The sequence below is a fragment of the Amblyomma mixtum genome, chromosome 3 (assembly GCF_055824585.1).
Source record: "Amblyomma mixtum isolate Tamu chromosome 3, ASM5582458v1, whole genome shotgun sequence".
Taxonomy (NCBI): domain Eukaryota; kingdom Metazoa; phylum Arthropoda; class Arachnida; order Ixodida; family Ixodidae; genus Amblyomma; species Amblyomma mixtum.
This window is the reverse complement of record NC_143014.1, coordinates 311,900-330,149: the sequence shown is the minus strand read 5'-3', so window position 1 is coordinate 330,149 and position 18,250 is coordinate 311,900. Positions and strand designations below refer to the sequence as shown.

General features: G+C 47.0%; 1 protein-coding gene across 10 annotated transcripts in view; it reads right to left on the bottom strand.

Moving 5' to 3' along the window:
• LOC149349077 (octopamine receptor beta-2R-like) overlaps window positions 1-15,807 on the bottom strand; it is a 507,633-nt gene extending 491,826 nt beyond the window's left edge. For 5 of the 10 annotated variants that reach the window (XR_016289954.1, XR_016289952.1, XR_016289953.1 and 2 more), the window contains exon 1: window positions 14,593-15,807. Coding sequence is in view for 6 of the 10 variants with exons in the window: in XM_089578059.1 (XP_089434185.1) it covers window positions 14,593-15,679 (1,087 nt within the window). In the remaining 4 variants the exon portion in view is untranslated. The other 5 variants (XM_089578061.1, XM_089578060.1, XM_089578058.1 and 2 more) reach the window with 4 other exon arrangements.
• Between the last annotated feature and the right edge of the window lie 2,443 nt (window positions 15,808-18,250).

The following is an 18,250-nucleotide window of genomic DNA, read 5'->3' as shown; positions in this document are numbered from 1 at the left end:
TGCATGCTCGATGCTAACAGTGGTTAGTCCAAGGTAATCCTTACATAAATCAGCAATCAGTTGTTCTGTCTTTGTCGCCGTCCCATCTGCTACTGAGTCCACGACACCGTAAAACAAAAGGTTGCACCTCCTCTCTCTGTTTTCAAGGTTAGCCACTCTTTCTTTAGTTCTTGTCGCCGTTTCATGTATCTGATGTTGCTGCTCCTCAACTGTGGTTACAGTCACGCCCAAAACACCAATTTTTAAGGCGAAAGGCTTTAATGCCTCATCGTTGTCGACAGAAGGATGTGAGCACAGGTGTCATGCTTTTCTATTCGGACCAGAAAAAAAGATCTTTGCGCACGATGGGATTCGAACCCGCATATTTCCCTTCCGCAGCCGAGTGTGCTAATGGCTGCGCTACTTTCTGCCAACGCATGTGTAGTTCTCCTTGTCTAGGACGCTGGAGAGCGTTTGCAGAAAGGCGTCGAATCAGACGGATGCCTCCCAAACGCCCTCCAGTGTCTCCTGCATTTAAGATTCACAAACAATTGTGTACTTCATTAACATCTTAACCACACATCAGTGACCCAAGCAGGGACACCGCGCTAAAGGCTTTCGCCTCACCGCACTTTAGGTCAACAAAGTGCCCCCTGAATATTATTGCTAGTGCTGTCTCCATAAAAAAAAATACGTGTTTTAAGATCATTTACATCAAGTGTAAGTTGGTTTTGTGTCGCTTCAATAGATGTTAACCTTGATAACATAGCCTTTTGACCTTCTAGCAGAACTGTTAGTTTCTTGCCTGGTCTCGGGTTAAATTCAATGTCCCCACCACATAACAGAAGTAACAAATAAAACGAAGCACTGCGTAAAAGAGCAAAATGTCGCTTCGCGTGCACACGTTTCGACCGCACTGCTCTAAGCGTCCGAGTAACAGCTACAGAAAAAAAACAATATGTGGTGGAACCGGCAGTACAAAATATGGCTTTTAAAGAACATGGTAGAAAGAACCAACCTGCATAAGCAGTAGCAAGCGCGTGAATACCACCGTCATGTTGCAGGTTCCACGCCCCGCTGACCAAGTGCCGCCCCGATGAATTTGTAGCTGAAGTTCACCCCCAATTCCGCCCACAACACAGTGTTGACAGCTGAAGTCCCAAAAAGTGTCTAATTCAGACCATGCGATGCACCTGCCGAAGCCTGCCGCCGCCGAACCCTAGCCTGTGTCGCTGGTCGCGTCCACACGGCAAGAACCGTCACCAAAGCAATCCGGATGGGCCATTGCCGAACCAACGTCGATGTAAACAACTTGCATAAGCAGTGGCAAGCGTGTGAATGCCACCGTCACGTTGCCGGTTCCACGCCCCCTGACCAAGTTATGGTGGCTAGTGCCGCTCCGATGAATTTGTAGCTGAAGTTCGCCGCCGATTCCGCCCACAATACAACGTTGGTAGCTGAAGTCCCAAAAAGTGTCGAATTCAGACCATGCGATGCACCTGCCGAAGTCTGCCGCCGCCGAATGTAAGCCTGGGTCGCTGGTCGCGTTCAGACGGCAAGAACCGTCACCAAAGCAATCCGGATGGGCTATTGCCGAACCAGCGTCGATGGAAACAACCTGCATAAGCAGTAGCAAGTGCGTGAATGCCACCGTCATCTTGCCGGTTCCACGCCCCCCCCCCCCCCCCCCCAAGGATGGCAAGATACGCACTTTCTGCCCTCCGCCTCTCTCGAGTTATGATCTTATTCAGCTCTTTCAAATTACAATACAGAGAAGGATCAGATGATTGACAGTACCTGCGATATAAGCGGCGTCTTTTGTTTATCAAAGTTCGAATCGCTTTGTTCTACCAATGCTTATCCGTTCGATGTTTCGACGAAATGACACGTGATGGAGCATACGACTGTAGTAAGAACAGTAATACTGTTCTTAGCATATGCCATGCGGAATGCACATCAATATTGGAAATATGATATTAAAATTCGGGCAGAAAGGCAACGAGTTTACGCGATATCGAAACATAATCGCCTCTGTCACAGTAAAACACTGAGCGCGGTGGCGGATACCTGCGGCGTTCGGCAGTGCAGGATAATCTTGCAATTACAATTTCATGGTCGCTTAAACCTGGCAACGTGGTGATAGAAGAGATGGTGCGATCATTGCAGAAAAATTAAGTCAAGTACATCAGCAATATTTGAGCCGATTCTAGTAGACCATTTAACAAACTGGAATAGGGAATGGGCGTTAATCATTTCATGTAAAGTGGTATAGAGCAGAGATGTAGTGTTTACTTTGGGTTTAAGGGAGTGTCATTCTATATATGGCAGATTAAAATCACCACCACGAATAACATAAGTTGAATCCAGTGTAAGTAAGATGTTGCTCAATTCAAAAAGGGTTTTTTAGTGGTGCAGATCTGTAGTAGTAGTAGTAGTAGTAAAAACATTTATTTATTTTTTCAAAAGGAAGAGTTAGGGAGTAGGGGGATGGGGATAGATAGATGTGGAGCTACAGTGGTCGGTCTTCCCTAGTCCAGGATACCGTTGGCCTCCGCCGCTGCCTTGGCCCTCGTCACCAGCATAAGCTGAGTGCTCGGGTCGGAGTCAGCCAGGAGGGCCTCCCACTGCTCTAGACTAGGGCTGTTTACCTTTGGTAGTAAAGGGCTTTTTTCGCAGCCCCAGGTGGCGTGGTACGTTGTGGCGTAGCCCCCACACCACACGCACTCTTTCGCGTATCTGTTCGGCCACATTTTGTGATACATGGCTCTGCTTGGGTAGGTGTCTGTTTGTAGTCGTCTGAGCGTGGTGGCCTGCTCTCTGTCGATGATATCCGCCGGAGCCGAGTACTTCTTGCGCGCTCCCAACAACGCCTTCATTGCCTCCCCGTAAGATTCTGGCGTGCTGAAGGGTTCCACCGGCAAACCCGCCCTCCGGTTCGTGAACCCTCGGACAACGGTGTCTGCCATGAGATTTCCCTCAACCCCAGTGTCAGGGACCCAAATGATGGTGTGTTGAATGTTTGTGTTGTTTGATCCATGTCTGTGTTGTTTTTGTTCGAAGAGGATACTCGCGGCTTTTCGGCCGATCCTTCCATCTCTGTACGCCCTTGCTGCAGCCTGAGAATCCGTGGCTATCCAGTAACTCAGTCCCTGCCGATTGGCTTCAGTCAGGGCTAGAGCTATGGCGATCTCTTCCGCTGCTTGTGTTGTCCAAAGGATACCCGGCAGAAGACGAGGGCGAAGACAAGACAAATTAGGAGCACTTTCTTGGTTAAACCAGTGCCCAGAAACATGTACCCGAAGAACCACGAAGGAAGACGGGCGGCGAGATCATTGGAGTTGGACAGGTTCCTAAAGAAGAAACAGATGGTTCTGTATGTTGACGCGTCCAAGTACAGAACGAAGGAAAACGCTAGGGCGGTAGCAGTAGTGAACGCCAATGGGAATATAGTTACTGGTGCATCAGTGCAGCTCTGTAAAACGACCCAATAACCACTGAGAAACCATTAGCCAACATGACTTTGCACCATGCCGTTTCACCTGTCTTGCTTTCTGTGCTAAGGTGTATACTGCTGAGACTGTTGTGGATACCGAAAAAGACACCAGGGCCATGCTCGTTACGGTCCTTACGGTACGCAAAGTAATTAGGAGGAAAGATTTCGCTGGAACAGTAATACAGAACTTTCTGTCTCCGCTATGTACTACAGTGGAGCTGGTGAGCACATTAAAGGTTAGTTTACGCGTAACGTAAATACCCTGGGAAAAAAAATTGGACAGCCGCCGACAGGGCTCGGTTAGTACAGCACAGTACGGGACATACGCAGGTCCTGAGTTCGGATCCCACTGGCGGCACGTGGTTGTTTTATAATGTATTTTCCAATAAGTTTTCTTTCGGACACAAAATGGCTCCACTAAATTGTCATTGAACAATACCTCCAAATTAAATAAACAATCAAGAAAAGAGCAACTCCCATACGTGATTTCAAAAAGAACGGCGCGTACTTTTGACCGGCACGAAAAGAGAGACACGCCAGGACAGGCGCTGACTTGCAATTAATGTTTAAAAGGGTTGAGAATTGGGCGAGTTGGTACGAATTCATATTTTGTATGCTGTCGTACCACAAGGACAAGGACGGAGATGGAGTGACGACAACACAAGTGCTCACTTGTGTTGTCACTCCGTCTACGTCCTTGTCCATGTGGTGCCACAGCAGAGAAAGTATTGCAACTAAAGTTTTATTGCTTGAAACGAGGAAACATATATGTGAGGCTCCAAACAACAAAATGAAAAAAAAAATCTCTGCCTCTCCCGTAACCGAGAGTAGAGTAAGCATGAAATGTTTGCGGGCATAACACATTGCTTGTAGATGGTACTAGTCAAAATCTTGAAATGGGTCTAGTGTCCGTTGTCGGCAGGGCAGGGGCGAGCCGTCTTCTTCTGTGGCGTATCACTCGCAAAGCGATCGCTTTCCGCAAGACGCTTCCTACCTCTCGTTTTATCAGGCTCCATTGCTCGGCTTAAGCAGCTGTGACGGTGGCGGCATTGAAATGCAGGACGATGCAGAAGCGTACGCGGACACGACGAGACGCAGGCCTGACGAATGTATATGCAGCGCGTTCGAATACTCCGCGAGCGTGTATACATCTGCCTGCCAGAGGGGGAAAGGGCATGAGCTGAAGGCCCAGTGGCCGGTCTTTTACATGCGTGAGTGTAGGACCGTAGCGCCATCCATGGGGAGGGCGCGAAAGCAGTTTTCCGCCGAAAGCCCTTCTCGCCCTGTAGCTCCCCTCTTTCTCTAAGCGGCCTTCTCTCAAAGCCCCTAACAGATCACGTACGACAACGAAGTATATCGTGGCAGGTATGTGCTTTTTGCACGCGTTATTAGAAATCGGAAATTATAATTCCGTGCATTATCAAATGCACAGCTCGAGTGATATCTTGATGAACATTGAGATGACACTGGCAGCAGGTATTTTTTGTGACTCATTTGGAGAGCAACCGGCGCTTGTATGCTGGTCCCGTAGGAGGGCTTAGAGAGTCTCGTTGTGTATCTGTTTTTTCAGCCAGCGTCCGCTCTGGCGGACGCGGTTGTTGCGACGCGCGTCTTTTCTCTCTCTTTCTCTTTCCTCTTATCTTTCAACTCTATTCTATCTGCACGTAGCAGCGGTGGTGGCTCGGCTTGAACCAGTTTGCAGGCCCGTGCACTTTCCTTTTCACTCTTCTGTCAGTCGCAACCGGTGTTGTAGGCGTTACCGAAAAAAAAGTAACTAAATACGTTACTCGTTACAATAAAAAAAACGCGTTACCGCCCTACGTTACCTACAAGAAAAGGTAACGCGTTACCATTACCCTTACCGAAAAAAAGTATCGCACGTTCCTTTGCCGTTACTCCATAACCATAAATTTTAATCAGAGCATCTTCGCTGTAAGAGCTCAAGATAACAATTTTAGAAAGCTCATACTTCACATAATTCCTACTTCACAAATAAAACATAGCTGAACTCAACAAATTTACAGTAATTCTGGTGTGCTTCTGCTTACGAAATTGCGCTGAAATTGTGTATCAATAAAAAAATGCTTAAATGTTATAGTTCCGGAAAAAAATATATATATGCGCATATAAACAATTTTTTTTCTTGAACCCGTATAATTACCGCAAAAATGCGAGTGTTTACGTCAAGGTGTTCAAGGTCAGCTTCGCTCGCTTAAGAACTCAATAACCAGAAACGTAGCCGCAGTTGCAGAAGGAAAAAGCCGGTTGACTGCAATCCCCTTTTCTGTGCTGTACCATTGTACTCTTTCGACGGCTCTCTTGGGGCCATCTTGAAGTAAACTGGCGACATTCCTGAGTTTGCTCAGTGGGGGGAGCTGCTTCCGCCTAGAATGCGAGAGTCGCCTGGGAACGAGACCTTTTGGCAGGAAAACAAGCTTACGCAGAAACTGACTTACAGATTTCTGCTAATGGTCCATTGGTGGCTCGTCATGCGTCCACTCTTTAGAGGGTTGTGTGTGTGAATGGTTTGGGCGTGAAGACAAGTGTGTGACTGCGTGTTCGTGCTTTTCTTTTAGTTTAGTGCGTCGTCAAGGGCAGGTGTTTTTTGGCATGTATGCGAGCCGCAACAAGGGTCGTCGAGAACACCGGTAGATTTTGTTTAATTGCAACATCATTCTCGGCGTTTTTTTTTCTGAAAAATAGGCGGAGGGGGCCAATTGAAATAAAAAGTAACTAGTAACGTGACACCTCACGTTACCGAAAAATGTTAACGCAAGTACGTTACCCGTTACAGTTCCGAAATGGTAACGAGTACGTTACTAAGTTACCGAGAAAAGTAACGCGTTACCGGTAACGCCGTTACTTGTAACGCGTTACCGACAACACTGGTCGCAACCAACCAACCAATCTCGGTAACTCTCGTACGGTGCCCGGATGTTCTCGTTTCAGTGCCCGTATGAGTGGAATTCAGTGCCCGGATGTTGGCTCTCGGTGTCGGCGTGACATCACCACACTGCCCACAACGGGAGCTAAAAGCATTTCATGCTTAAAACATACTGAGCATTCACGCTCGTTCATACGCTGGAACAACGGTCAGAAACCCTACGCTGTTGTGCTGTATACATGTGTGCGGTTGTTCCTGTGTATTTGATTTATCTACAACAAGGAGCCAGCTAACTCACCCTAATGTTCAGGGTAAGTAGTGCTCGTATCGTCAGGGTCTCTTTCGTCCTGATTTGCTGAGTGAATACTTTAGGTCATGAACCAAGTAGTCCAACTTCATGTACTAGCCATCATAGAAAATTATACGGGATTTCCGCCAATAAAGCCTCTCGCTTTCTCACAACGCCCAGAGAGAATTGGTGTCATTTCATCAAACGAAAGCACCGTGAAACGCGCTATACGTTCTGCAAGTCGGGCTTCAAGGACAGCAACGCCGGCACACGCGTCGCTTCCAAATGATCATTATTTTGTAAAACGGTCATCAATTCTCCCTTTTTTGACGAAGAACTATATTGTCCGAATAAGACACCATCGAAGAGTTCCCAGAAATCCGTCCGTGTAAGTATTTCGTAGGCGTACACAGAATGCAATATAAGACGCGGGGTCGGTCAACTTGAGTGATATATGTTTAGAGCAGTTTCATACTTTGCTGTAGTAGTGCTATTTTTAGTTGTAGCTAATTGTACTGCAACTGTATGTCAGCAGGCACATTCAAAATTTAGAAGTGCACTTGACACTCTGAGCGCTGTAACCTCGCATGCAAATTTATTTATTTATCTTACCCTCAGGGCGAAGCATTACAGAGGGGAGTGGGTAATAAATAATAACGCTGGCAATACAAAACAAAATAAGAGAACAATAAATTACCGAAACATAGATAAGAGTTATAATAAGTGAACAACACAATTATTACACATTAGAAGCTGTAACAGCACACCGAAACAATACAGGGTCACAAATTGAGGCAATTGGAGAAGGAAGGTGGTTCCAGACATATGAAGTAAGAGGAATAAAAGAATCCGAGAAGGTTTTAGTTTTGCATGTAGAACTGCCTGCCTTATGCATGTGATCTGTTTGGCGTGAAATATATGAAAGGCGATGAAGTAACTCGTAGCGAATGAACTCATGACGAAACATTTTGTGAAAAAGAGACAGACGTGGAATTTTGCTTTGTGATGCAAGCGAAGTTAGGCCCAAGGTAGCCTTCGTAGCAGTTACGCTTGATGTACAGAGGGCAAAACGCTTCTCTAGAACACGTTCTGGGCGTGTTTCGGGCTGAATACGCGATATCTAGCGATAACATTTGGTTAAAAATGGTCTGGATGTAAGCATGTGCAGTTAAACTCATAGGATTTCATCGCCAATTTTGCCTTCCTGGTCTCAGCGGCTTTGGGAGCTGGGGAATACAGTTTGGTCGTTCTAGATTTGTGTTTTGCCCTCTGTACAGTCGGCCACTTTTTTTTAAGTATCGCGCGAGCGTCGACCGGCCGGCTAGTCGGCGCCTTATCATGGCTCGGAGCGGTGAAATAGACGAGAAAAAGCATGTGCGCCGTAAATTCCCTGCCCCACGAGTGTCGTCTGCTGGGCACTTCCAACATGTGCGACACAACCCTTGCCGGTGTGTGGTCCTTCGCTGGCGGCCATTACAACTTTATCACGTGAGCGTGGACTAGAAGTTATCAGCCGCTGTGCGAGCTGATGGCACGAATGTAGCAGGCTTTGATCTTCCGGCAAAATGCATTGCGCAAGCGCCAGAAATGATGACGCCCTTTTTATTGAGTACATATGGCCTTTCCCTGGCTTGCTCATTTGAACAAAGTTGATTTGGTTTGGTTTATGGGGTTTAACGTCCCAAAGCGACTAAGTCTATGAGAGACGCCGTAGTGGAGGGCTCCGGAAATTTCGACCACCTGCGGTTCTTTAACGTGCACTGACATCGCACAGTACACGGGTCTCTAGAATTTCTCCTCCAAAGAAATTCAACCGCCGCGGCCGGGATCGAACCCGCGTCTTTCGGGTCAGCAGCCGAGCACCATAGCCACTGAGCCACCGCGGCGGGTCTGAGCAAAGTTGCTACTTGCTATCTCTGCTCAGTCGTGAAGCGCACTGCGGTATTAACCATCGCACCGGTTGTGTCGCACATGTTGGAAGAGCCCAGCAGACCATAATCTTGTCGATATCGCCGCTCGCGCCGTTATAAGGTGCTGACTAGCCAGCCTGCCAACGTTCGCGGGATACTTTAAAATAAGTGGCCGACTGTACGCAATATGAATTCCGAGGTACTTATATGTTGCAAGTGGTTCAAGTAACAAACCGCTCAGAGTACATACGGGCAAACCACTACTAACACAAGAAATGCTCATAAGTTTGCACATGTCAGAATTTAACGTCATATGACAAGTTTTACACCCTGATGAGATAGCGTTAAGCTCAGACTGAATCTTGTGCTTGTCACTATCATTTGTTATTTCCCGAAAAACAACGCAGTCCTCAGCAAAAAGATGTACAGAAGAACGATTACAGGGTAAATTGTTGATAAATATAAGAAAAGTAGGAGCCCCAAGACGGTGCCTTTGGGAACACCGGCTAGAACAAGGTGAACGGTGGAATTAATGTTACTGACTGCAACAAATTGCTGACGATGATTAAGGAAAACTTCGAATCATTTTAGAATGTTAGCGTGTAATCCTACCGTGCGCCGTTTTGAATAACAAAAGATGGTGAGAAACCTTACAAAATGCCTTAGCGAAATCTAGGAAGATATAGTAGACGATCGAGCGGCGGTCCAAAATTCCAAACTTGCTTGAAGTCCCTGTGCGAATAAAAGTAGCTGCGTTTAGCATGACTAGGACTTCCTAAGATCATGCTGACAGGGATGAAAAAACGAGTTTGATTCAAGAAAAGTGACAATATGGGAAAAGAGCATGTGCTACAAGATTTCACATGGGATACTGGTAATAGATATGGATCGGTAGTTAAAAAGGCGATTCATACACATGAACCACCTTGCCTATCTTCCAAATGGCCAGTAGTTCAATGACTGCTCACAATTTTAGTCAATGCAAGAGATGAATACATTTTAGTACTTTTTAGGAATTTTGCGGTAATGCAATCAACACCAGCAGTGAAGGATGTCTTAAGGTTGTCAATTATGCTAGCTACACAGTCAGGATGGATGACTACAGGATACATTGCAAGGTAGTTATGAGCAGGATGAGGCAAGTCCGTAGTTTCAGCACTTGAAAGAAATCTCGAAAATACATCATTCAGTACAACTGCACAGGCACTATCCGATATATGTTTTTCACTTGAATTCGTTAGCACAATCCTAGGCATTTCAGTCGAGTTAATGACACTCCAAAATGTTCTCGGATTATTTAGGAACATACCCGGTAATATGTTTTCAGGTAATCTTTTTTAGCGTTCTTGACCTCAAAATTGTGTGAGCTGCAGAGCGGTAACGGAACCAATGATGCTGAGTACATGATTCTTTAGCTGATCGGAAGAAACGTTTCTTACGTTTAGACAAGCACTTAAGATGCACAGGGGCGATGGAAAGAAATGCGAATAAAGCGGTGCATAAGCTCCGCCATTTACCTTTCTTTTCATCACGCTTTCACTTAGGTGATAGGAAAAGATGCTAGAGCCGTTCATAATACATTTTAAGACGACTCGGACGTCTTTTTTTTATCATCCAGGTAAAAGCGTGATAAAGAGACATTCGAACCGTGGAGTGCGTAGGCGCCGCGCTGTTCACGTTTCTTTCCATCGCGATAGTACACTATACCATGGCGCATGCAGATAATAAGATATTACGCGAGCAGGTGTGAAGAGGCTGGTGCGATCGAAGATTTTTTTCTTGAATAAGAGCCAGTTTGCGTTCACCGATCGGAACTCTAATTCGTCGAAAAAAAGTTGCCACGAAAGAACTTAGTTCATTATTCTTTGGTTGAAATCAGCGCAATGATACAAGCGTATTGTTTTAGTGTGACTAGCAGATTTTTGCATCGGAATGTTCACAGAAAAAAATTCAGGGGGCACTTTGGCTCTCTAAAGTGCTGCAAGGCGAAAGCGTTTCCTGGCCACTGTTTGTTATTTACTTTTTTATATTTCATATTTTGTTTCGTATTAATTTTTGCTCATTTTCTTAATTTTATTGTTTTTTATTTTTATTTTCACATCTTATTTTTATTTTGTTTTTATTTTTGTTTATTTTCTTATTTTTATTTTCCTTTTTTTGACTTTACTCCTTTTATTTTATTTATGAAGGCCATGCATTCACTAGATGCGCCTTTATTCATGCTGGAACCTTGAGCCTTTTAAGCAGTGACGCCGAAAGACGGACGAATCTGCCGACGCGTCTGTCGACACGGCTGCCGACGCGTCTGTCGACACTTCTGCCGACGCGTCTGTCGACACTCCTGCCGACGCGTTTGTCGACACTCCTGCCGACGCGTCTGCTAACGACAGTATGAGGCATTAAAGTCTTTCGCCTTAATATTTATCAAAGAATGGTCTCTTAACTGAGGCATGTAGGTTATTTCTGAACACAGTTCTGCGTTTGTTGTAAGTACGAGGTCTAATGTGCTTGCTGTAACTTCAGTAAATCTATGGTGAGCAACGGTTTGGGTAAGTTTAAACAGCGAGCATGAGTTAGTGAACACCTTACACAGTGTCAAAGATGAGGAAGGTTGCATCAAGGACCAGTCGATGCCCGGGAAGACGCTCAATAGAAATACAGAGCATGAAGGGTAACGCGTTACGATGACATTAATGGTAGCTTGGTACCAAATGTAGCAGGTGAATTTACGTGGCCGATAGCATGCGCCTACGATAATTCTGCAGGAGCGTAGTTGAGGATATACCCTTATCATTTGGATGCTTGATGTTATGTGAACAGAATATGACTTTTCTTTTACTGACTGCTGTTAGTACGTCCCCACCTCGTCAATATTTCCAGTCACATCGATAGATGTGGAAATGATTTGATGAATCGATATTGCACCTTAAAATATAGTATGTATTCATGAAGCCAAGTTTCAGTTAGGACGATGATGACATCTCAGCACGTACTTATGGCAGAGCAGATTCCTGTACGTCGTTTGATGACACTTTGAATATTAGTAAGTAAAACTGATGTTTGGGCTACGCTTAGACAACGGCCACTACCCCTCGGTAACAGCTAGGCAAATTTACCAGGACAAGATGTAGCGGGGGGAGACGAAGGCGAGCGTTGAGTTATCGGCTTGGTGCGTTCTGGGCTAATTTCAAATGTTTTATCGTTGACATTGTCATACAAGTAGGAAATGTCGTTCGCAACCAACTTAATGTATTTTAGCTTAAAAGATGGGGAGCCGGGTAGTGATCGGGCAAAGCCATGCAGTTTTTTTGTGTGCTTGGCGTATGGAAGACGAGTAATCTTCTGTGACTTGAATGTCTTCTCCTTTTATGTCTTCTACATTTCACTATTTTTTCTCTGGTTTTGAAGTTGCCGAACTTCGAAATCACTGGACGGCACCCAGAATTAGAATACTGCTAATACTGCTCTAATCATTGAGCCCGATCAGTGTCGTTAGGCGAGAGTTCGGGGTCAACGTTTCATCCCATGTTTCATGGTGACGGTCATCGGCTATCATAAAACACTAAATTATTTCTACGACTCCGGTCTTCTAATTCCTGAATTAGTGCCTGTCAAAGCTTATTTTGCTTGCGAAGATCTAGAGCAGTGCATTGGAAATCCTGCTTTACTTCGTCTGTTGTTTCAAGTGAGTGTTCAACTTTCATAAGTCTGGAATTCATATTGACGAGGGCTGATTCCAAACTATGTTGTCCAATCTGTAGTTCTTCGATGGTTTTCTTTACATGGTTTTCTTTACTAAACTATTTCTACGACTCCGGTCTTCTAATTCATGAATTAGTGCCTGCCAACGCTTATTTTGTTCGCGAAGATCTACGTAGAGCAGTGCATCAGCGATGATCAGTGATGATTTCCCGTATGTATGTGATGTTATGTTCGTCCAGCATTTGCTTCCCTTCTGTGCGTTATATTGCTACCCTCTTTCGCAATAAACCACTTTGTTGTTAGTTCAGCGCATGTGCCTGTCTCTTCCGTCCCGTCCGTCAGCGCTGTTTTGTCGTACCATTCAACATGAACCAACCAGTCCGACTCAGCCCCCTCCTTGGTTTATTTAAATAACACCTTCGTTAATTGCTGAAAGCGCTACTGACTCTGCCTCCAATTCCTTCAAGGTACAAGGTGTATCCATGTTTTGTTCTGATCGTGTTAATTTGACCTTAGCTCTATGATTACTATCCTCACTCGTGGTGTCTGCTCGGATCACCAGTGATGATTCTGCTAAGAGTGTGAGAAGGATCTGGATTTACTTCCATATTTCCCAACAACAGCAAAAGGAGAGAGCTGTCGACGCAGTCAATCAACATGCTCAAAAACACCCGTGGGCACGGAAGCAGCAATAAGCAGCGAGAAATACACTGTGACAGAAAACAACGGCATATTTGTTTTTTCTTCAGCTCCTGCTAAGAGCACATAAAACTGCTGTCAGAATAGTGGCAATCCATTCAAAGGCAGTGGTATTCTGCAGCCAACTTCCCGCACTGACCGCAACGCCATACCACACAGCCTAGAAAAAGGGACCGTTCAGAGGCGACGCCACCTGCCGTAGTGAATCGCAAGGCACGAGCATTCCGCCGGAGCCACACATGGCGTACGACTACCTTACTGGGGAACGTGGATATGCATAGGAACATCAAGCTTCTCGTTTGCTTCTCGACCCGAACAGGAAGTGCGGCACGGTGCAGGTAGCCTACAGATACTGTGCAGCGTGCGCTAAATTCAGTGACGTGGCCTTATGACGCATTAATAGCAAAGCACCTCCCAACTTCGCGCTGTTCATGATTCTGTGCATGTTGATGTTGCAATGGTGTTTTCGAGGGGTGACTCTCTCGCCATAGGTGTCATAAAGCTCTTAGCTTTTTGACGCATCCATTACTTCCCAGGGCGAGGTAATGAATAGCGTCGTCAGATACACCATCCACTAAACTTTTGCCGTTCTTTTATCAAGCGCCAACCTGCAAACACCGAGCCCTGAGCGGTTTGGTGAAAGGGTCTGTTTCCAGTGTTCCCTACCGCAATGCATAGTGCATACATTATATATTGCCGTTAATTCATGAAAGTTGGAAGTTTAGGTCGCAAATGCCCTTGTAAACATAGTGTGCACATAAGCAAATACACCGCCAATGATTAGACACGAATACACAACACGCTAATTGAGCGCGCACGAGCTTGGTAAAGAACTCAGCATTCACTGAAGTGGTTTTATTTTCAGAGATCCTTTTCTACTGATTCTTACAGAAAGTGACTTTATCGCCATGTAGTATTCGTTCATCATAGTCATATCGTCCCGTCCCTCCAGGTAATGGCACTAGTTGCACATGCAAAGAAAGAGCGGTTCATTAATGGTATTCTAAAAATCATCAGAGCCACCAGAGGCCTGAATAACATAATTACTGGGATGCTACCAGGGCGGAAAATATGTTAATAAACCGCTCTGCATGATTATGCGGCATGAAAATGTTGGCCTTCAAAACAAAGAAGAGCACGTCAACCGTTTTGTGAGCCATGCATTAACAGTTATGTGTAATGAGCACATAAATATAAGAAAATCTAACAAGGCCTTCTGGCGGCCACTAAAGACGCAGTACATGTCACAACTGCGATAAAGTCATTTGCACATATTCTACAAGAGCCAGTCGTTGTCCTTGGCATCTACCTGCTTTAGGCTTAGCCCGAGCGAAACCATTCATCACATTCAAAGGACAGTCACGGCACAGGAGCGGAATGTCTCGAGCGAATGCCGGGCCATGCTCGACCCTGGCGTCGTCATGAGTCCAAACAGTCGGAGCGCTTTATTGATCCTAATCGCGCCGCCAGCCGGGGAGAGAGGCGAAGCGCAAGCTCTCGGCGACGAAAGGTTGCACTCCGCCTGTTCAGTCCCGCAGGCACTTACTCTCGGCCACGTCCAGCGTGGACCGGTAGGTGCAGTCGAATCGGATGGCACGGCTACGGCTACGCGTCATGAAGCAAGAGGCGCCCTTACATGAGCAGAAGATGGCCTGCAGCGTCTCCTTGAAGGCCTGGCGGAACTCGCGGTTGAAGTACGCGTAGATGACGGGGTTGAGCGACGAGTTGAGGTATCCGATCCAGAACAGCAGGTCTACCACAAGATCGGGGCAGGGACAGGCGTCTCCGCACATGGTCACCGACACGTACCACAGGAAGAAGGGCAGCCAGCAGAGGATGAACGCGCCCATGATGATGCCCAGCGTCTTGGCCGCCTTGTGCTCGCGCTTCATCTTGTTGATGGTGCGCTTGGTTGGCGTCGACTGGCCGCTCTCTGGGTCATCGCCGTGCGAGTTGCGGTGCGGCGGTGCGTGAACATTGGGCAGGTCTGTGGAGTTGCGGCACAGCATGCCGGCGGGGCCCATCTGCGACTTGCACAGCATCTTCTCCTGCCGGGTGGCCTCGACATAGATGCGCCAGTAGGTGAACAGCATGATGCAGCACGGGATCCAGAAGGACACACTGCTCGAGACAATAGCGTACGGCTTGTTTACAACGAAGATGCACTCGTCTGGGTGGTCGAGCTTGTAGCCCAGGTGCTCATCCGTCGTGTACCAGCCCATGAAGATGGGGATGAAGGAAATGAGGCCCGAGCTGATCCAGGCGCAGGCCAGCATGATGGCCACAGTGCGGCCCGTTATTTTGGTCGGGTACTCTAGCGGCTTGATGATCGCGTAGTAGCGGTCCACGCTGATACAGCACAGGTGCATAATGGAGGCCGTGCTGAAGAGCACGTCACACGAGTTCCAAAAGTCGCACACAGTCTGGTTGAAAAGCCAGCGGCCCGAGATGGTGACGGACGCGTTGAAGGTCATCGCGAACAGCGCCACCAGCGTATCCGCCAGCGCCAGCGACACGATGAAGTAGTTCGTGGTGATGCGCAGCTTGTGGTGCCGAATAACCGAGGTGACCACGAGCAGGTTCCCGAACACTGCCGACGAAATGATGGTGACCAGCGCGAGCGTCTTGAGCACCAATTTGAGCACACCCTCCCAGGATTCGTCATCGCCGGCTTCCTCGTCCGTCAGATTGCCCAGGCTCGCGTTGGGCGCCGCCACGGTCATGCTGCCGCCCTGCTTCCCCGAGCCTCTGGCAGCGGCGGCGGCCCGGCCGCCACCACCGCCTCCCGAGGCTCACGCGGCGCCATCTCGCGCCATCGCTGCGAAGCCACCATCGATCCTCTTCTCCTCTTCCGCGCTTTCCAAGCCCGGCGCGCCGTAATAGGACGCCACCCCCGCCCCGCCGCCGCCGCCGCTGGCGGCCTCATTAGTAGTGCCCCTCTTCTTGAGCCGCCGCCGCAGCTCGCTACATCCGTACGTGGTGACGCACCTTCGCCAGCTGTTTCTTTGCCACACTCGGATTGGCGCTGCGCTGAGCCAGTGTCATGTGATTGAGCGCAGGAGTATTTTTCTAGCCGGTCGCTGAGTGCCCACTGGGTACGTGTGTTCGAAGCCGCTTGCAACTGAGCCCAGGTGTCCGTGAGCACAGAAAGAAGTCCCGGGGGCAGAAATCCGTCCGGTGTTCCTAGTATGGCGCACGGCGTTGCTTTGTCGCGTAAAAATCCGTTAGCCAGTTAATGAAACATTTTCTTGTAATTTCACATTAGCACAGTGAAGATGGCCAAGGGAGTCTGCAGCTTAGTAACCCGAGAGAGCACGTCAAACACAGGTACAACACATTTTTGAGGCCAAAGCTTCATTACGCTAGGTAAACCCAAAAACTGTCCACCGAACGTAAAATGGCTGGTTTATTATTCAGGAATTGGACCTAAATTTGCATATGCATGCGTCGCTTAGGACCCGTTTACTGAACAAAATATAAAATGTCTTGAAAGTGCACAGAGGAAAGCTGTGCGATTTATCTACTCAAAATTCTCTCGCTGTGGCTCTCCCTCACAAATAATGAGTTATAATGGCATTGAGCTTCTTGAGCAGCGAAGGAAAAATCTTCGATTGCGGTTATTTGCATGCTTTTTAAATGAGATTTAGCAATTAACCCTTCATCCTATCTGTCTTGTTCAACCTGCAGGCTTACTCGACACCATCATCCGAATCCACTAGCCCCTTATTTTGCACTGACGAATGTATTAAAGTTTTCATTTTTTTCCCGAACTATAACAGACTGGAATGATTCATCGTTTCCAGTTACCGTTGACTGATGCATTGTTTATTTGTATTATTCCTTTTACCACCCTGCTTGAACCTGAACAAGGTCTGCAATATAGAATAAATAAATAATAAATAAAGCCAAGGCCACTGCGTCTGAAGATTTCACGCTCATTTGACCTTAAGATAAAGCAGACGAAAGGAAAGGTGCATAACTGGTTTGGTTTGGTTTATTGGGGTCCGGAACTCCGGAAATTTCCACCACCTGGGGTTCTTTAACGTGCACTGACATCGCACAGTACACGGGCCTCTAGAATTTCGCCTTCATCGAAATTCGGCAGCCGTGGCCGGGATCGAATCCGCGTCTTTTGGCTCAGCAGCCGAGCGCCGTAATCACTGAGCCACCGAGGCGGGGCGGTTCATAACTGTCCCCTTCAGATAGTGGACGCCTTACTCGCACTTTAAGCTACGAAACCGATGAACAGCCAGAGCATCGAAAGGAAAGGCGCATAACTGCCTACCTTGGACAGTGGACACCATAGTCGCGCTTTAAGCTACGAAATCAATGAAAAGCGGCAGCTTCGAAAGCTAAGGAAAGGCCTATGACTGGCCTCCTGGAACAGTGGACACCTCAGTCGTGCTTTAAGGTACGTAGCGGTAGTGACAGAAGTGCGCTGCGTGCGTTAGCATTGGCAATTGTTGAGGCAGAAACGCGGCACTGATGTCATAGGCCGTGGGCGTTCACTGTGTTCAAAGGCGTGGTTCAGGTGCCCACCGAGATCTGAGACAGATACTGTGGCATTTTCTTTCCTGAAAAACTATTCTTCACTTTTTTTTTCTTCCTTTCTTCTTTCACTCTCTTCTTTAGCCCTTCCCATATAGCGCGGTTTCGCTACCCACCAAGATGCGACAGTTATCATCATCATCATTCATTGACCCGTAAAGACCCCTGGGTTGTGCGGTATTACATAAGGGAGGGGGGGGGGGGGGGCGTTACATAAAAATAATACAACAGATCACAATCGGTGCCATATACATATACATATAGATATACATATACTGGCAGGATATAAAGAGAAAACGTGCATAAACCAATCATAGAGAGTGCCCAAATGTAGTATATAAAACGGTAGTAAAGCACAAAGAGAAGAATAATCAATATCAGGTTTTTAAGTTTGACAGCAGCAATTGGCGGAACTTACATGGATTGCGTTCGATGACAATGCATTCGGGTAATGAGTTCCATTCTTCGATGGCAACAGGCAGATATGGCTTGTTAAATGCGTTAATGGAGCCGTGCACGCGTAGATTGCTCATGGAGTTGAAGAGACGGCGTGAAGTTCTGAGGGGCGGAAGCATATTGGAGTCCCGAAGTAACGGAAAACAATGGTATAGTTTGTGGAACAAAGACAAACTGGCAATTTTCCGCCTGTGCACCAGAGGCTCTATGTCGAGATACAATTTTATATTTGTAACACTAGAGTGGGTGAAATAAAGTGGGCTGCACGGTTTTGAATAGCTTCTAGGGTG